Consider the following 20350-nt stretch of genomic DNA (forward strand, 5'->3'; position numbering starts at 1 on the left):
GGCTAAAGGGTGGCCGATCGCAGAGAGAGAAGCCGCCAAGAGGGACGGGGACGACTGGCACCGGAGCGAGAGAGAGAGAGATTGAGGGGGGCGGCGGTTTTTGATGGAGGAGGCAGAACTCCGGTGACGCGATGCCGGGAAGGGGATGACCGGGACGACAGACGTAGGAGGTAGATCCGGCCACACAGAGAGAGAGAGAGAGAGAGAGAGAGAGAGAGAGAGAGAGAGAGGTTGCGGGCGGCGGTTTCGACAGAGGAGGAGAACTCCGGTGAAGCAGCGCCGACAAGGAGACGACCCACGACCGATCTGGCCGCCAGAAATTTCAGAGAGAGAGGGGGGGGGGCTGCGTTGGAGAGGAAATGAAATTTCGTTTCCTCCTCCAACCGGTTTTGAAGTAAAAAAAAAATAAAATAAAATAAAATGAAAAAATAAAATAAAAACAACCTTCCACATCAGCTTGTTGTGTCATTATTGTGAAGGAAGAGTGCATTAATCATTTCTCTGAAAAGAGTACTCGCTAGTCTGCTCTCGCTAACTTCTATTTTACGTTCCATTATTCACAACATAATAACTCAATTTTTCATTATCATATAGATATTCTTCTTTTAGATGGATGAATAATCCATAATGCATACCCATCTTCCCCACAGAATCCACAGGCCTAAACCCTTCCACCGCTAAACCTCCACAACAGCAACGCATGGCTTCCCTTTCTTCTCTCTCTTTTCCCCAGCACCTCACAATCTCTGCCTCCAAACTTCCCAAAACTCACACAAAGCCCACTCTCATACTCTGCAGATCTACTACACAGGAACAGCATTATGACCGCCACACGGCCTCCGTCTCAGAGACCCATTTCTCGGACTCTGTGACCGGACCCGATGGGACCGGACCCGCTGCTCCCACCCGAGGCCAGAGATTTCTCGAACGCCACCGGTCCCTCGAGGCCGCAAAGCTCGTGGCCGAAGATAATAGTAAGTCCAAGAAGAAGAAGGCGAAGAAAGAGAAGCCCTTGAAGGTTTCCACTGCGGTGGCTTCTTGTTATGGGTGTGGGGCTCCGTTGCAGACTTCGTATTCGGATGCTCCGGGCTATGTGGATTCCCAGACCTATGAACTGGTACAAATTACATTCTGAATTCTTTTATGCAAGTTTACATTTAAGTATCTTTTATTTTTGGGTGCTTCTTTAAGAGCTAAAGCTTATCCGAGAGCTAGAATGAGAATGCCCAGCAAGTATTTTTGCGAAATTAGAGGCTTTTGCTTTGATTGATATATCAAAAGCGGAAGCAAATTGGAACTTTTTTTTTTTTCGTAGCAAAATTTTCTGTTGCTTTTGCTCAGGAAAAGCTAGAAATTAATTTGATTGTTGGATATGAACTGTTGTGTAAAAAAAAAAAAAAGAGGGTGAAAAAGCAATTTCCACCAAGCGTTCACGATTTGGTTATCGCATCCTTTGTCAGAAATTGAGTTTTGTCAAATTGCGTTGATTGGTATCTGTATATTTGGAGTTTTATCCCCTGAGCGTTTGAATATTTGGAGTTGAAAATGACGAGCGCGATTCGGGAATGTAAATAATTGTGCAGAAGAGGAAACACCGCCAGCTTAGAACTGTTCTATGCGGGCGGTGCCGGCTACTGTCTCATGGGCACATGACAACTGCAGTCGGTGGAAATGGAGGTTATCCCGGTGGAAAACAGTTTGTGACAGCTGAACAACTTAGGGAGAAGCTGTCTCACTTGCGCCACAAAAAAGTGCTGATTCTTAAACTGGTGAGTGCCATCTATCTGACGTTTGCTTTGTGATGAAGTAAATGGATTAACTTGATATTTCGAGAATATGATTAATGTATGGAGGTCTGCTTTAGTTCTGGTTGGTCTGATAAGTTGCTTATGAACATATTTTTTTGCTCTATTCGTGGAAGAATTTATATACCTGTAATTGAACTTCTGGTCGGGGGTGAGCTAGTATTTTTGGGTAATACTAATTTGCTTGGGCTTGCAAGGTATTAGGGAGTATAGGCATTTGCTTTTGTAGAAGCTAGAAGAAATTCCTTAAAACCTTTTCTTTTTAGTTGTATTCGTTTTTTTTCCCTAGGCCAGCACTCATTTTATTTTTGTGGCGGGCACTATATTCATTGTAGTTAACCCATCTGTAAGTAGCTCAGAAAAAATGTAACCCATCTGTAAGTAATATAAAACACAAATTTGTGTGTGAAGCAAAGAGAAGGAGAGGAGGGTGGGGGTGGGAGGGGGTTTTTATGTATTGATGCTTAGATGGAAGGCTCCATTCCCTTTTATTTCTTTATTTATCGTAATTGTCATCATTAACTAAAACTTTTGATCAATTGCTTTGAGCTGGCTTCAGTGCACACGAGGTATGGTAAGTGAATGTCCGTCCTAGTACTATGTAGGCACCCTTTGGCGGTCTAAACAGCTTGGCATGTATGTGGACCAACAAGAATATTTTCTTGCTTTCATCTTCCTGATCTGTTGTTCCTAAAAGCAAATATATTGCATGTTGTCTCAGTAACATTGTCTATTTACCAAATTGTATAGGATTCAACAAATACATGAGAATGACAAAGAAACTTTTCCTGTCTCACTTGCAGTTTAATATTTTGTAATGATAGTGAATCATATCCAGGTTATCTGGACAAAGAATGATTTGATAATCTAACAAAAAGATAGCCCACATATGGCTCAGCAGATAAAGTGGCATGGTGGGGAAGGGAAAGTTCATAGTTTCAAATACTTCCTATAGAAAGGACTCATAATTATGTTAATATGATCCGACTCATCTTCTGTACTGGTCACATGGACATTTTGTTCGGTGATCTCATATTTATTACAATTTAATTATAGCGATGGCAGAAATTCATAAAGCCCATGATAGGCATGTTGCTCTAATTCTTTTTGTTAATAACCTCTAGGTTGATATTGTGGACTTCAATGGCAGCTTTTTGGCTCGTGTGCGCGATCTTGCTGGTGCGAATCCAATAATATTAGTTGTGACAAAGGTAATAATCTGCATGTTGGAATCTAATATCATCATACCATGCGTCGTTTTTACCATGAAGTGATTCAGATAATGATCATACTTTTCACTTTCAGGTTGATCTCCTACCAAAAGGGACTGATCTAAATTGTGTTGGTGATTGGGTAGTAGAGGCCACTACAAAGAAGAAGCTTAAGTAAGTTTGGAATCTTTTTTAAGAAGAGAATCATTTTTTTCTTCTCTCTGCAAGCCTTTTTATTTTTAGGATACGTTGTTACATAAGTTCACAACATGAAAATAAATTCATGTGCTCAATGAGTTGAGTTTGAGGTTCTTGTGCAGTTTTCATGAAGTTTCCACAATAGGTTTCTTTTTTTTCTCAATGACCAAAAAGCTTACCTGCAGCATGCTTAGGGTTGCACACTTATAAGTCTGTTATTTTTCTGCAGTGTTCTGAGTGTCCATCTGACAAGTGCAAAGTCTTTGGTTGGAATAGTAGAAGTTGCATCAGAAATTCAAAAGGAAAAAAAGGTTTTTATCTCCTCCATGAATGCCCTCCCAGAAGCTAGTAATATAACTTAATGAAAGCAAGTGGTCATTGCTGGAAAATTAATGGTATAGTGATCTTTCATAGTTTTCTATATGAAAATGCGGTTAATATTTCAGAAAATATCTCCAAAGTCCAAATCAGTACCATGATCTACACCCTAGCTAGGAAGCTATTTTACATGGGACTTGGGTATGAGCAGCTGGAATGGATGTCTCTAGGTGTCTGGCTTATCTAGTGTCTATATGATACAAGATTTCAACTTGTGTCTTTCTGAAACAAGATGGAGAAAATCCTCAAAACAAAGTCAAAAAAGAAGAAGATAAAAATAATACCTTTTTGTTAGTGAAGATCTTTTCTGTACACGGTATCAAAGTGGCAATATATACAAGGTAATTGGACTTTCCTGAATCTCCTATTACTTATAGTATGCAATGCCATTATTAATGTTCCAACAGCCCACGTCTTATAGCAAACTACCGTTATTTTCCACACCCATTGGTGGATTAATCAGATCAAGCAAACAAGACAACCCAGGAAAATATTAAAAGTTCTCTCTTTTTCAAATGGTTTTTTTTTTTTTTTGATAAGTAAAGTATATTTCAAAAAAAGCGCAGAGGGGCGCAACTCAAAGTATACAGGATACCTCTAATCCAAAGAGAAAGAAGAACACAAATCTAAAAAATCAGAAAAAGAACAATCAAACATAGAATGTAGCGTCACTCTCCACGTAAATAAGGTTTGTATCACCAACTTCTTCAGATTGAGGGTTGGCTCTCTTATATGCTTCCCGTGTATAAGGGTTGCGCCCCTCTGCGCTTTCAATGAATTGAGTTGCAATTACTTATCAAAAAAAAAAAACTTCTTCAGATTAAGCGAATCAATCTCACAATCTTCAAAACTGCGTGCATTTCGTTCCTTCCATGGACACCACATCAAACACAACTGAGCCATTCTCCACATCGGCACCAACAACCAGTTGCCCTTTTGCTCCCTCCAACTCCCCAACATATCGATCACCGAACGAGGCATAACCCACGCAACACCAAGCAGCTGCAAAATCATACTCAACACTCTTTTTCAAATGTAATAGACTTATAACAGCTATATAGAGTCGAGTTGGAGATAGGGAATTGGACACAGTGTATATCAGAAATAGAAAACGTGGAATTGAAATGCCAATGTTGTACTAAATGTGGTCCTTGACTTATGGGTTTGACTTGTAGTTTACTGGAATTGAATACAAAAGTCAATGTTTGTGCATAGGATAAACTATCAATGTTATGTAGTTCTATCACAGGAACATTTTTTTTTTTAAGAAAAAAAAAAAACTATACCATCCCATTAGTGGAATTAGCCACCAACCTAGACTTCTACTAGCTTCCTTCCTTTTGTTATTCATGTTTCGCGATCTTATATCTTGTCCTTACCAAGCTAATTCTTTCCACAAGTTATAGTATGTCATATTCAGCAGTAAGGACATGGTGTTATAAACTTTAAATTTTGGCTTTATGAAGCAATTTTTAAATATCTATTTATTTTCTCTTTATTATTATTATTTTTTTCTTAACTTAACTTCTTGAGTTGATTCTTTGGTGCAGGGGCGGGATGTTTACATTCTGGTTAGTAAATTTCTGAATTGGAAGCTCCCCATTAATGCACAGAGTAGGGTCGAAATGTCAATTGTTCTTACTATATTGATATTCTTACTGAACTGTAATGGCATTGGTCCTTTTGCTTGAATTCCTGCTCATAAGACTGTATACTTTGAAAATGGAAAATAAACATTCTAATTGTTAATGCTTCTCAGAGTTGTTTCACTGTTGATTCAGTTGTGAGTCATGTTCTTTTGGCTGCGATGACTATATTTATAAATTTAGCCCAAAAAGAGAAGCTCGGAAGCTAGAGCCTTTGAAAAGAACAGGGAAGAATCCTCCTTAGGAGTAAGCAAGTTTGGTAACTTTAATTTCTGAGGTATTAAAATTTTTATATATATTGTAATTATATAAATGTGCAAAAGGAGTGCAACCTTTGTACAGATATTAAGAAATGAGTTTCAATTTCTTTTTTTGTTTGATTTATTATGGCTGAAATGGCACCTCCTCCCCCAAAAAGTATGGTCTTGGGTTCAAAAGCCACTGGGTATGTAACTTACCAATGAAAAATTTTTGATAAGTAACTTACCAATGAAAAATTATTTGTGCGTTATACCTAAAATAGGACTGCCATGATATGAAGGTGTGCGGCATATTTCATAAAATTATTATGGACATTCTTTGATTAATATGCTAATGTTTAGCTTTAAATCTTCTTGCATTGTGAAAGATTCCAGGCATTCGATTTGTAGTTCTTTGGTTTTTAAATGGATGATGAAAATAATTGGCACTTATCTTTGCTTTTTGTTTGTTGATACTTGGTTTTTTTTGTTTTAATAGACAGTTGTCTTCAATTCTGCAATTTTATCAAAATTAATATCTCACCAGCTGATAGAAGTGATTACATTTATGATAGTTTATTACCATTCCTTCAGGGCGCTGCTAATGTTGGGAAATCTGCATTTATCAATGCTTTACTTAGTAAGTCAATGTAACTTTTTTTTGTATTTCATTAATTTTGGCCAAGGTATTTGTTAATAGATTTTTGAAAATTCAATTAATTGGAAGGCATTAACTAGCAGCCCTTGCCCATTTATGTCACTCTTTTGATTGATAAAGGAATGCAACTGAAATTAAAGACAAATATATTCTGTATAGTGAGTTTTTTAAGTTCAAAAGTGTTATTTGGTTGTGGAGTTAATAAATCAGAGTACTGAGGTAGGAATCAGTAGAGAAGTTGTCATGGTTGGCAATTTAGAATCTTGACTGAATCCTTTAATTATTGTTGTCAGGATGGTGATTGAGTCGGGCCTCTTGCTTCCCCAAGCATGCACTTTAGCTAATTTGTCTGTTGTGAAAATTTTAATCAATCTGAAAGTGGGTGGGGAAAATTATATTGCGGAATCTTATATTGCAACTATGATCTACACTTAATTTTTCATTTTTTTTATAGAGGTTTATTTACTATTTACATTATAATATTTTCGCTGCACTCTCTTTGTTGCACATTTATTCCATGCAAGTGTTTTGCATTCTATGCATTCCTTCAGGGTTTATCACTTCATTCCTTCGGACACAATAGAGAACTGTTTATACTGATGGAACTGTATATACACACCTAATTTCTGCATTTTGTTCTGTCCTAGGTTGTGGACACTAACCATTTTAGAATACGTTTTCATTTTGCGTTCTTATCTCAGCCAATGATATTAATCTTACTTATCAAAAAAAAAAATGTTATGGGACAAGTTGTAACTTTCTAAATATATTAGTTCTTCCTCTTTGTTGAACCTTTTTATCTTCTGACTTCAGAAATGATGGCACAAAAGGATCCAGCTGCTGCGGCAGCAGAAAAATACAAACCATTACAATCTGCTGTTCCCGGAACCACCTTAGGTCCAATTCAAATAAATGCTTTCCTAGGAGGAGGGGTAAGCCATTTTATGTAATATGTCTATCTATCTGCCGTTATGCTTTTAGCATTTGTACTGTGATTTTATTAACTTTTATGTTTACTTATGTAAGCAGTTTTGATTTCTTTGGTATTTTGAAATTTATTTTATTTTATTGAGTGGTATCTGAAGCTCTTTTTTTTTATTTGTTCATGCAGAAACTATATGACACACCTGGAGTTCATCTCCACCATAGGCAAGCTGCAGTGGTTCATTCAGATGATCTACCTGTCCTTGCTCCTCAAAGTCGGCTAAGGGGTCACTCTGTTGTAGTATGTTCTCTCAATATTTCCTTTAAGGTTACACAATTGTCCCACATTAACTTAGTATTTTTCTGCTATGACAAAATTCTCAGGTAACCCTCGACAATGGGACAGCAAACAAAGTTAAATCCAATGGCTTAAATGGCTTCTCAATATTTTGGGGGGGTCTTGTCAGAATTGATATCATTAAGGTTTTGATCATATACTTTTATGCATATTTAGTTGTTACACTTGTTATGACACTTTTATTGGTTCAGTGTGTTTACCAATTTTGATACTTTCAGGTGCTCCCGGAAACATGCTTAACATTCTACGGGCCAAAGGCTTTGCAAATTCATATGGTACCCATGGATAAAGCAGATGAATTTTACCAGGTAATAAGAAGGCAGTTACAACTACAACATAATTTTGTCATTTTTGCTTGCACTTGGTCCATATTAGTTTGGCCACAAAATTCTATGTCAATTTTCTGTTGTCACATAACTAACAAAAAAACACAAATTGTCGCAAATACTTGCTGGGTGTTGTTGCCAAATTATTGAAATTAGTTACAGTTTCAGTATCGACTTTCTAAATTGTTTGCTTTCTTTGTGAATCATTTGTTTTCCTTGCACTAAAATGGTTGTCATTAAAACAATAAAGTTGTTACATCAAACCAATGGCCTTGTTCTTGTCACATTTTTTATTATTTCCCATCTTTGATTGTTGGTAAAACAGCTACATAAAATATTTTGTAAACTTCATTTTCGAGCAGAGCAGCAGAGTGCATATAAGCTACCTGTTTGTATTACTTGGATTGTATGTGTACTCTGTCCTTACATATAAAGCTGCATTAGCAATCTCATATGGAAGCCTAGACAGTCGTGCATATTTTAAATCTCATATGAGGTGTTGTTTATGAATCTGTATATATTTCAAACATGCTGATTACTGAATTGTGAGGAACTTTTCCTTTTTCTCTTGCTCTCACTGCCCCATATGTCCATTGGTTTTATTTTCTTCTTGTGCTTTGTGATACGTGCATTTTTGTGTATATTTATTGGGTAAAGAAAGAGGTTTTTACTATGTTGTAGAAAGAACTTGGCGTTCTACTAGTACCTCCGACTAGAAAAGAAAGAGCAGATGACTGGAGAGGATTGGAAATAGAGCGCCAGTTGCATATATCATTCAAAGATGTGGAAAGGTGGAGTTTAATTTTCATAGTTCGTTCATTTTTGCCAATATGTTAAATGATATAATTTTACCACTAAAAATTCTGCCAGAAATGCTGATTTTTTCATTACTACTAAGTCAATGGACAATTTCTCTTTGTTTGGGCAGGCCTGCTTGTGATGTGGCTATATCAGGTCTAGGATGGATTTCTATTGAACCAGTGAGCAAATCAATCAAAATATCTGATCCAAATTTAGAGGAAACAGACAAAGAACTGCATTTAACTGTCCATGTCCCCAAGCCAGTCGAGATTTTTGTTAGGCCTCCAATACCCGTGGCCAAAACTGGAGCAGAGTGGTACCAATATCGAGAGTTGACAGAGAAGGAAGAAGAAGCAAGACCAAAGTGCTACTTTTGATTCTAGTGGATCCACGATCAATATAAATGTAATCAATTTGCTTATTGTAAGAATATTGTACTTTTTTTGGGTTGAATGCAAAAGGATAGTGTATTATCTTTTTTTTCAATATAGAATGTGAATTTTCCATCAATGTGAGACACAATAAGGATGCGTGAAATCTGCTAAGAGTAGTACAAAGTCATCATGGTTTCCACCACCAAAGGAAGATAGTAATTGATACTATCAAGTCTGCAAAAGCAGCATTAGAAGGAAACAGCTATGACAAAAACCATCATATTATAGCAAGCATACAAAAGGAATTGCAGCCAACTACTAGTATTCATCTCCTTCATCGCCATCCTCTCCCTCAGCAGATTCTGCACCAACCTCCTCATACACCTCCGGTGCAACAAGATCCTCACAAGCCGCCTCTGGGAACCCTCCTTCCACCATGCCCTCACCAACATACCAGTGCACAAAAGCACGTTTGGCATACATGAGATCAAACTTCTTGTCAATGCGAGAGAACACCTCAGCAACACTGGTTGAGTTGCAGATCATGCACACATCCCTCTGCGCCCTAGCAACAGAATTTTGAGTGACAGATAATTGTTACAAAAGGAAACCATCAAGATTAATGATGGCTTTTTGTTTTTGTTCATTTTGCTCATCCTATCCTGCATCCACGTAGACGCAAGAGGTAGCTCCTTACTCAACATTAAAAGGAAAGAAATCATGAGTTAAGCGGGCTGATCTGGGATTGACCCAAATTGACTCAAACCCGAATATACTAAGCCCTAACTCGCTAATTTTGTGTTGGATTCATTTTGAGTTTGTGGGTTGCGAGAAAAAATTGTTAGCCCTAACCATAATTCTGCATCGGTCAAGTTACCCTGGAACTGCTTAGTCAAGAATGATGGACACAATACCCAAGCTACGTATTCAATTTCATATTTGTATATATATTGAAATAAAGAACAGAAAAAAGAAACTTGTCATTTCAAATAATGATTTTACACTTCCTTCATATCAACATTTTGTCGAACAAGACATCATACAGGAGTTCTACTCTCTTGCAAAGGAAGTTGCAAACTAATCAAATACAGAATCAAAGAACTTATCATTGCTAGCATCCACCCATGAATCAAGTGACAGATATTCACTCTCTGTGGTCGATGGCGGCGGGAGACAACCATATAAAGCACCGAACTCAGAATCAGCATTATAATTGGTTGGAAAACAGCCCATGTGGGTTTCCAAATCTGTCGTCCGAGTATTATCTTCCCCAACGTCCACAGAATTGGGTGGGAGTGTGAATTCATATTGAGAGCTTCCTAATGATAATGGAATCTCATTGGCTTGAAGTACATCGGATTGGACATCGCAACGCATCCGTTTTCTCTGCTGGGTTCCATCCTCAAGTAGCACCGCATTTGTATTCCGGGCTTGGGGAGTTTCATGGCATGGAGTTGGAGCTTCAACGGAGGTGATGGTTCCAGGAATCTGAACACCCCCAAAACATCTCTTCGCTCTTTTTCTAGTTTCCGACCCCTTCTTATGAACTGTGCATAAAACCAAGGTGCTAGACCGCTCTTGCTCCCCAGCCAAGAAGATACCCGCTAGGGAGAATTCGTGCATAATCCAATCGGATTTCTTTGTGGACAATCCGTGTTTTACCTTGAAACAGAATTGTTTGTTGAGTCCGATAACATGTTGACGCTGACTATCATATATTTGGTTACAATAGCCTTCATGCCAAGTCCCACAACCAGCTGTTCTTGCCACGCGTTTGCTGAATTTCTTTAGCCTTGTGAAAAGGTAATGCTTCTCCTCCTCACCGCGAAGACCATCAAACATTTCCCAGGGGGGCTTCTCTCCATAAAGATCAAACTCATGGATTCCATCCCAAGACAGCTCTTGTCCCCTAACCTTCCTCAACAAATACCCGATTATAATCTCTTCATCGGAGGGACGAAACCGAAATCCCACCGGCGGTATCATCTTTAGTTTCTTTCACTCCCTTCTTTCTCTTCTCGTTGAAGACTACGAACGATGTAACGCGTACACTGCCTTAGGCTCTTAGCAATGCAAAACCACCTTACAAATTTTCAAAACTCACCACGCATGACCCTCGTATATATAGTCTTCGCACCGCCTATCTCTTACCGTTATCCGTTATGACCGTTAATTACGAATTTTAAATGGACGACGTGGCGTATAGTCGCTTAAGGTCTTATATAGTTATATCATAAGACTTATGATGCCTGAACGACGCGCAGTCTTAGGCTTTTTTTTTTTTTTCTTTTGGCGGGGTTTCTTTCTCCTTTTTTTTTTTTTTTTTTGAAGTCGGCGGGGTTTCTTTTGGGTGGTGAATCTGGGGTTCTGTCGTGGTGATTGGTGAACGGTGAATTGGGTAGTCCGATTGTGGCTGTTGGGATGGATGCCTGGCAGCCGTTTGATGTTTTGGAGGAGTTAAGCAGCAAGGTGAAATTGGAATTTTAATTTTTTACCGCCTGACATCTTTTGGCAAGAAACCGAGAAGGCTGTTCCGTGCGGCGCTGTTACATAGCAAAACGACGGCCTCAAAAGCTCCTCCGCCGTCTACATCTGGGCCATGCTCCTCCACCAAAGAGGTTTATCATACTACCGCCATTATTTTTTTCTCTGTGGATTTGAAAAGTTTTAAGGGCTTTTGGATTTCGGTATGGCTTGGCCTATGAATTTTTTTTGCTGAATTATGGGAAATGGGGATGTGGGTCGGCTTTGTCTGTTTTTTTTGTGTGTGTGTGTGTGTGTGAGGTATGCTGAAACGTTGGGATTTGGGAGGTGGGTCTGTTAAATTTCTTGATTTCCTGTTGACATTTGGTGGGCGTTTGAGGCTATGTTATACATTCCTTCGGACGCCGACGCGATAGGGGAACTGTTCGTCTTGATGGAACTGCACGTACGCACCCAATTTCTGCATACGTGCTGAAAATTAATATAACCTTTCAAAAATTACATTGAAAGGTTGTGATAACTATTTGTAGTTTCTGGTTTTTAGTCAAAAAGGAAGTCACGAATTTGAGTTACCATTATCGTTTTCGAATAAGAAGAGGATTTCAAGGATCAAAATCTACATTGATGAAATTTCTTTTAGCAAAGTATGATAAAAAGTAGGAAACTTTAAGGTTGAGTGACTGTTTGTGATGGATGCTTGTGGTTGTGGTAGGGTTGTAAATGCAAAATGGATTGAATTGAAATAAATTCTCTACTTGTGCTAGGAGTCACGCCATACTAGGTGTTTGATCAAATTCATCAATGACCACTAATAGACCAAGTGCACTTCCTTTTAACGAAGGTTCACCCAATCCCTTATTCAAATTCCTGATAGATAACCAAATCAAATATAACAAACCCTAACAACCTCTTCCCACTCCCCTATTTAACGATAACAGAATAGAGCACAAAACATCTTTCTGTGTGAAAGTATGTTTGATTTAGTTCTGCCATTTTCTAAATGCTATACGAATAGCAAAAAGTGCGACTTATACAATCAAGGGGTTGCTCCTCTATATTTTTCACTGATATGCCAGTCCTCGTTGCTGGATTTCATGTTTTCCCATTGGGATTTATTGGGTATTGGATTTAGGAGACTTGGGCAATGCACTAGCTCTTTGGCATTGCACATACGTGTTTAATTAATCTATTTTCTTAGAATTTGACATCCGATCAATTATTTACACGCACAAAGCTAAATGTACCATTTTTTGTAGCATAATGATTGGTTCTCAATTTCCTCGTCTTCTTGCTTATTTTAGTTTATCTAGTTATGAAGGGAATCATTTATTAACCTTTGTCTTATTTTTCTTTCCCAGATTATTGAAAACATTTTATTGATTACCCCTATGCTTATTGTATTTGTTGCACTTCAAACTGTTACTGGAGTATGGATCTCAATTAAGGGAAAATCTTTCCCTGCCCTGTGGATTCGTGGCTAGCTGTTTGCACACGGTCTTTGATTAACACAACGTATTGAATGGATTCATATTTGAAATCTATTGCAACTAACTCTACAAATCTTACAAACAATATAATCGCAATGTGAAAGGTGGTGATGTTATAGGTGGCTCAAGTTCAATCGAACTTTAGATTAGTGTATGTGGAATTTATATTCTGTCGTGGAATGGGTTAGCATTTTTGATATGTGATTATCAAAAGAAAAAAAGAGAGGAGATTTTGTCTTTTAAGAGTAAAACAGAAGAAGTCGATGGTTTTTTTGGCGCTTGAGTTTTACGATTTGATTATTCCTTTTGGGTTTTCTATTTGTTTATAATTTTTGGGTGTGATTTTGGATTTTTTTTCAGAATTTATTAACTGGTTGAAGGGCCATAAATGATAATGTTTGCATGTTTGCTGTCTTTTCTTTTGTCTTTACCCAATGAAAATTTGATTTTCTTTTATTATGTATTATAGTTTGAACTTTTTGCTCTTTTTATTGTGGGTTAGTTTGAATCTCATTCTTTGTTTATAATTTCCTCACTAGTTGAATGGCATTGCGTTATTTTGTATGCAATTCTGATCTCCCTTCCCCCCCACCCCCCAAAAAATACTTTTGTTGTGTAGATTCCCTAGAGATTTTAGAATTATGACTGATTGGATGGGGTTGAGTACCTAATTAATCAATTTGCTTTCTTTTTGTTTTATTTTCTATGTTGTACGAAGCAATTTATCTGTGGATTCAGTGCATTGATCATTCAGCTATTTTTAAGATCCACAATCTTAACTTGAAATATCTGAAAATAGATCTATATTTGAATATTTTTGTCTAAAAAGAATTTTCTGCTTCTTTCTGGTGTTGATCTTTGCTGATGGATCCATCTTGAGCAAGGAAAAGCTTGTAATTTGCTTAGGATTACTGTTTGTAATTAATCAAAATGGAGAAAAGTATGATTAGGCTTATGAGGATATGTTTATCTTCGCAGGAGATATGGTGAAACATATGGCAAAAGGCGTCCATTTTACTGTTTTTTTTTTTGGAAATAATTCTGGTTCCTTAGACTTGCCAATATAGGTTAAATTTATTGCTTTAGAACAAAATGATCATAAAGTTCATGACATTTCTGTGTACCTCCCTCCACTAATGCAATCAAAGCAAGGATGTTGTGATATTGGTTACAAACTTACTAGATAGTGTTTGAAGTTTTTAACTTGTTTCCTTGTTAATTCTTATGTAGTTAAGCCTAATAAATTAGCTGGTACCAGTTTTTAAGAGTTTCGGAACATTTGTTGCAACTAATAGGAAAAGTTGTGGGTGTTACCAGTTAGGAATCATTATAGGGCATAACTAGGTGTTCTTTTTCCATGCTTTATTGGTATTTGTGTGATTACATTGAAAGGTTGTGATAGCCATTTGTAGTTTCTGGTTATTAGTCAAAAAGGAAGTCACGAATTTGAGTTACCATTATCGTTTTCGAATAAGAAGAGGATTTCAAGGATCAAAATCTACATAGATGAAATTTCTTTTAGGAAAGTATGATAAAAAGCAGGAAACTTTATGGTTGAGTGACTGTTTGTGATGGATGCTTGTGGTTGTTGTAGGATTGTAAATGGAAAATGGATTGAATTGAAATAAATTCTCTACTTGGGCTAGGAGTCACGCCATACTTGGTGTTTGATCAAATTCGTCAATGACCACTAATAGACCAAGTGCACTTCCTTTTATAGAAGGTTCACCCAATCCCTTATTCAAATTCCTGATAGATACCAAATCAAATATAACAAACCCTAACAACCTCATCCGACTCCCCTATTTAACGATAACAGAATAGAGCACAAAACAACACTCCTTATCTTTACCCATCGAAAATAACATAAAACCCCTTATCGCCTTAGTACTTATCCTTAGCTTTGTACTTTCTTTCGATTAGGTTTCCTAATCCTACGGTTCCTATAAGTTTGTCTGTAACTTGGACCCGACTCCACGATTTGGGGTGTGCCCTTTGAATAACTAGTGGTTCATTCAGATGATCTACCTGTCCTTGCTCCTCAAAGTCGGCTAAGGGGTCACTCTGTTGTAGTATGTTCTCTCAATATTTCCTTTAAGGTTACACAATTGTCCCATATTAACTTAGTATTTTTCTGCTATGACAAAATTCTCAGGTAACCCTCGACAATGGGACAGCAAACAAAGTTAAATCCAATGGCTTAAATGGCTTCTCAATATTTTGGGGGGGTCTTGTCAGAATTGATATCATTAAGGTTTTGATCATATACTTTTATGCATATTTAGTTGTTACACTTGTTATGACACTTTTATTGGTTCAGTGTGTTTACCAATTTTGATACTTTCAGGTGCTCCCGGAAACATGCTTAACATTCTACGGGCCAAAGGCTTCGCAGATTCATATGGTACCCATGGATAAAGCAGATGAATTTTACCAGGTAATAAGAAGGCAGTTACAACTACAACATAATTTTGTCATTTTTGCTTTCACTTGGTCCATATTAGTTTAGCCACAAAATTCTATGTCAATTTTCTGTTGTCACATAACTAACAAAAAAACACAAATTGTCGCAAATACTTGCTGGGTGTTGTTGCCAAATTATTGAAATTAGTTACAGTTTCAGTATCGACTTTCTAAATTGTTTGCTTTCTCTGTGAATCATTTGTTTTCCTTGCACTAAAATGGTTGTCATTAAAACAATAAAGTTGTTACATCAAACTAGGGGTGTAAACGAGCTGAGCTACTCGTGAGCTTACTCGAGATCGGCTCGAATAAACTCGACTCGTGCTCGAATCGATTATTAAATGAGCTACTCGTGAACACGAAAATCAAACTCGATTATTAAATGATGCAAACTCGTATAAACTCGACTCGACTCGACTAAAGCTCGTGAACCCGCTCGTATAAGGATCGACTCGTTTATTAAGGCTCGACTCGTATTATATATATATATATATATATATATATATATATATATATATATATATATATATATATATATATATATATATATATATATATATATATATATATATAACTAGTTTTATAATATAGTATATTAATAAATAATATACTATATGTAAGCATAAATTAAGTAATAAATAACAATAGTTATTAGTTAGTATATATTAATTGGTTATAGGTATATAAAATAATAAAAATGAATAATATCAATAATTAATTATTAGTCATATGATATAATGACAATTTGTATACTTAATCATATTCTTCATGTTATATAATAAGATTATATGGCTATATGATCATATAATAATATAACATTGTGCCATATGACATGTAAATATAAAATATGCAATCACTTTATTATATGTTATGAGTTTATCATTAAATACTTAATAATCATTACATCACGTGATCTAAGATCTAAGATTTAAGATCATACGAGTTGTTAAATCATGTTAATTAATACATTAAATATGCTATCATATGATAATATTTAGATCGTATGATCATATAATATTAGTATTATTAGTAGGTAGTTATGAATTATGATTTATGACTCATAAATTCATAATGATCAATTTGACCATATTTAATTACTTATTATAGATTCATAGATAATTGTAATTCAGATTCTAGACTCATTGGCAATTGCCTTATTGTTTACTTTTATTGCAAAATTCTAATACGTGCAAGTGCACATTATTTTGAAAATTTGTGGTTTAATTTTTAATTTTTAATTTTTTTTGCTAAAGTCAATAATTTAAATTATGATACGAGCCGAGCTCGAGCCGAGTACTCGAGCTCGGGATCGACCAAAATGGCCGAGCTCGAGCTTGAGCTCGGACAATAGTTTTTGTTACGCGAGCCGAGCTCGCACAAGATTTTTCAGCTCGTGTCGAGCTCGAGCTCGAGCTCGAGCTTTACTGTTTGTTAAACGAGCTGAGCCCGAACAGGCAATACCCGCTCAGGATCGGCTCGTTTACACCCCTACATCAAACCAATGGCCTTGTTCTTGTCACATTTTTTGTTATTTCCCATCTTTGATTGTTGGTAAAACAGCTACATAAAATATTTTGTAAACTTCATTTTCGAGCAGAGCAGCAGAGTGCATATAAGCTACCTGTTTGTATTACTTGGATTGTATGTGTACTCTGTCCTTACATATAAAGCTGCATTAGCAATCTCATATGGAAGCCTAGACAGTCGTGCATATTTTAAATCTCATATGAGGTGTTGTTTATGAATCTGTATATATTTCAAACATGCTGATTACTGAATTGTGAGGAACTTTTCCTTTTTCTCTTGCTCTCACTGCCCCATATGTCCATTGGTTTTATTTTCTTCTTGTGCTTTGTGATACGTGCATTTTTGTGTATATTTATTGGGTAAAGAAAGAGGTTTTTACTATGTTGTAGAAAGAACTTGGCGTTCTACTAGTACCTCCGACTAGAAAAGAAAGAGCAGATGACTGGAGAGGATTGGAAATAGAGCGCCAGTTGCATATATCATTCAAAGATGTGGAAAGGTGGAGTTTAATTTTCATAGTTCGTTCATTTTTGCCAATATGTTAAGTGATATAATTTTACCACTAAAAATTCTGCCAGAAATGCTGATTTTTTCATTACTACTAAGTCAATGGACAATTTCTCTTTGTTTGGGCAGGCCTGCTTGTGATGTGGCTATATCAGGTCTAGGATGGATTTCTATTGAACCAGTGAGGAAATCAATCAAAATATCTGATCCAAATTTAGAGGAAACAGACAAAGAACTGCATTTAACTGTCCATGTCCCCAAGCCAGTCGAGATTTTTGTTAGGCCTCCAATACCCATGGCCAAAACTGGAGCAGAGTGGTACCAATATCGAGAGTTGACAGAGAAGGAAGAAGAAGCAAGACCAAAGTGCTACTTTTGATTCTAGTGGATCCACGATCAATATAAATGTAATCAATTTGCTTATTGTAAGAATATTGTACTTTTTTTGGGTTGAATGCAAAAGGATAGTGTATTATCTTTTTTTTCAATATAGAATGTGAATTTTTCATCAATGTGAGACACAATAAGGATGCGTGAAAGCTGCTAAGAGTAGTACAAAGTCATCATGGTTTCCACCACCAAAGGAAGATAGTAATTGATACTATCAAGTGTGCAAAAGCAACATTAGAAGGAAACAGCTATGACAAAAACCATCATATTATAGCAAGCATACAAAAGGAATTGCAGCCAACTACTAGTATTCATCTCCTTCATCGCCATCCTCCCCCTCAGCAGATTCTGCACCAACCTCCTCATACACCTCCGGTGCAACAAGATCTTCACAAGCCGCCTCTGGGAACCCTCCTTCCACCATGCCCTCACCAACATACCAGTGCACAAACGCACGTTTGGCATACATGAGATCAAACTTCTTGTCAATGCAAGAGAACACCTCAGCAACACTGGTTGAGTTGCAGATCATGCACACATCCCTCTGCGCCTTAGCAACAAAATTTTGAGTAACAGACAATTGTTACAAAAGGAAACCATCAAGATTAATGATGGCTTTTTGTTTTTGTTCATTTTGCTCATCCTATCCTGCATCCACGTAGACGCAAGAGGTAGCTCCTTACTCAACATTAAAAGGAAAGAAATCATGAGTTAAGCGGGCTGATCTGGGATTGACCCGAATTGACTCAAACCCGAATATACTAAGCCCTAACTCGCTAATTTTGTATTGGATTCAAGTTGAGTTTGTGGGTTGCGAAAAAAAATTGTTAGCCCTAACCATAATTCTGCATCGGTCAAGTTACACTGGAACTGCTTAGTCAAGAATGATGGACACAATACCCAAGCTACGTATTCAATTTCATATTTGTATATATATTGAAATAAAGAACAGAAAAAAGAAACTTGTCATTTCAAATAATGATTTTACACTTCCTTCATATCAACATTTTGTCGAACAAGACATCATACAGGAGTTCTACTCTCTTGCAAAGGAAGTTGCAAACTAATCAAATACAGAATCAAAGAACTTATCATTGCTAGCATCCACCCATGAATCAAGTGACAGATATTCACTCTCTGTGGTCGATGGCGGCGGGAGACAACCATATAAAGCACCGAACTCAGAATCAGCATTATAATTGGTTGGAAAACAGCCCATGTGGGTTTCCAAATCTGTCGTCCGAGTATTATCTTCCCCAACGTCCACAGAATTGGGTGGGAGTGTGAATTCATATTGAGAGCTTCCAAATGATAATGGAATCTCATTGGCTTGAAGTACATCGGATTGGACATCGCAACGCATCCGTTTTCTCTGCTGGGTTCCATCCTCAAGTAGCACCGCATTTGTATTCCGGGCTTGGGGAGTTTCATGGCATGGAGTTGGAGCTTCAACGGAGGTGATGGTTCCAGGAATCTGAACACCCCCAAAACATCTCTTCGCGCTTTTTCTAGTTTCCGACCCCTTCTTATGAACTGTGCATAAAACCAAGGTGCTAGACCGCTCTTGCTCCCCAGCCAAGAAGATACCCGCTAGGGAGAATTCGTGCATAATCCAATCGGATTTCTTTGTGGACAATCCGTGTTTTACCTTGAAACAGAATTGTTTGTTGAGTCCGATAACATGTTGACGCTGACTATCATATATTTGGTTACAATAGCCTTCATGCCAAGTCCCACAACCAGCTGTTCTTGCCACGCGTTTGCTGAATTTCTTTAGCCTTGTGAAAAGGTAATGCTTCTCCTCCTCACCGCGAAGACCATCAAACATTTCCCAGGGGGCCTTCTCTCCATAAAGATCAAACTCATGGATTCCATCCCAAGACAGCTCTTGTCCCCTAACCTTCCTCAACAAATACCCGATTATAATCTCTTCATCGGAGGGACGAAACCGAAATCCCACCGGCGGTATCATCTTTAGTTTCTTTCACTCCCTTCTTTCTCTTCTCGTTGAAGACTACGAACGATGTAACGCGTACACTGCCTTAGGCTCTTAGCAATGCAAAACCACCTTACAAATTTTCAAAACTCACCACGCATGACCCTCGTATATATAGTCTTCGCACCGCCTATCTCTTACCGTTATCCGTTATGACCGTTAATTACGAATTTTAAATGGACGACGTGGCGTATAGTCGCTTAAGGTCTTATATAGTTATATCATAAGACTTATGATGCCTGAACGACGCGCAGTCTTAGGCTTTTTTTTTTTTTTTTTTGGCGGGATTTCTTTCTCCTTTTTTTTTTTTTTTTTGAAGTCGGCGGGGTTTCTTTTGGGTGGTGAATCTGGGGTTCCGTCGTGGTGATTGGTGAACGGTGAATTGGGTAGTCCGATTGTGGCTGTTGGGATGGATGCCTGGCAGCCATTTGATGTTTTGGAGGAGTTAAGCAGCAAGGTAAAATTGGAATTTTAATTTTTTACCGCCTGACATCTTTTGGCAAGAAACCGAGAAGGTTGTTCCGTGCGGCGCTGTTACATAGCAAGACGACGGCCTCAAAAGCTCCTCTGCCGTCTAC

The 20350-nt window shown here is 37.4% G+C and overlaps 2 protein-coding genes across 5 annotated transcripts; one reads left to right on the forward strand and one right to left on the reverse strand.

Moving 5' to 3' along the window:
- The first annotated feature begins 566 nt into the window (after positions 1-566).
- Positions 567-17870, forward strand: LOC133861940 (NO-associated protein 1, chloroplastic/mitochondrial). 4 transcript variants are annotated; one of them, XM_062297772.1, is made up of 13 exons: positions 567-1117; positions 1584-1769; positions 2930-3016; positions 3111-3190; positions 3444-3525; positions 5143-5163; positions 6072-6117; positions 6949-7067; positions 7247-7360; positions 7444-7542; positions 7636-7725; positions 8425-8534; positions 17516-17870. In XM_062297772.1, the coding sequence occupies exons 1-13, from the start codon at positions 701-703 to the stop codon at positions 17763-17765; spliced, it is 1701 nt and encodes a 566-aa protein (XP_062153756.1). In that variant the 5' UTR covers positions 567-700; the 3' UTR covers positions 17766-17870. The 4 variants fall into 4 exon arrangements, with proteins under 4 accessions (XP_062153756.1, XP_062153755.1, XP_062153754.1 ...); XM_062297770.1 differs by lacking the exon at positions 17516-17870 and adding an exon at positions 8672-9054 and having other exon boundaries at positions 572-1117; positions 7247-7357; XM_062297769.1 differs by lacking the exon at positions 17516-17870 and adding an exon at positions 8672-9054 and having other exon boundaries at positions 573-1117.
- A 210-nt stretch (positions 17871-18080) lies between these two features.
- Positions 18081-19748, reverse strand: LOC133860404 (protein ATAF2-like). Its single transcript, XM_062296019.1, has 2 exons — positions 18852-19748; positions 18081-18326 (listed from the first exon to the last, which is right to left on the reverse strand). The coding sequence occupies exons 1-2, from the start codon at positions 19746-19748 to the stop codon at positions 18081-18083; spliced, it is 1143 nt and encodes a 380-aa protein (XP_062152003.1).
- Positions 19749-20350: the final 602 nt, after the last annotated feature.

This window comes from Alnus glutinosa, chromosome 2, assembly GCF_958979055.1.
Source record: "Alnus glutinosa chromosome 2, dhAlnGlut1.1, whole genome shotgun sequence".
NCBI classification, from domain to species: domain Eukaryota; kingdom Viridiplantae; phylum Streptophyta; class Magnoliopsida; order Fagales; family Betulaceae; genus Alnus; species Alnus glutinosa.

Coding starts and splice junctions, on each gene's coding strand:
- LOC133861940 (XM_062297772.1), top strand. CDS start 701: ATGGCTTCCCTTTCTTCTCTCTCTTTTCCCCAGCACCTCACAATCTCT. Junction 1,770..2,929: donor AAGTGCTGATTCTTAAACTG/GTGAGTGCCATC, acceptor AATAACCTCTAG/GTTGATATTGTGGACTTCAA. Junction 7,361..7,443: donor TAAGGGGTCACTCTGTTGTA/GTATGTTCTCTC, acceptor CAAAATTCTCAG/GTAACCCTCGACAATGGGAC.
- LOC133860404 (XM_062296019.1), bottom strand. CDS start 19,748: ATGATACCGCCGGTGGGATTTCGGTTTCGTCCCTCCGATGAAGAGATT. Junction 18,327..18,851: donor ATGATAAGTTCTTTGATTCT/GTATTTGATTAG, acceptor TTTGTTGCTAAG/GCGCAGAGGGATGTGTGCAT.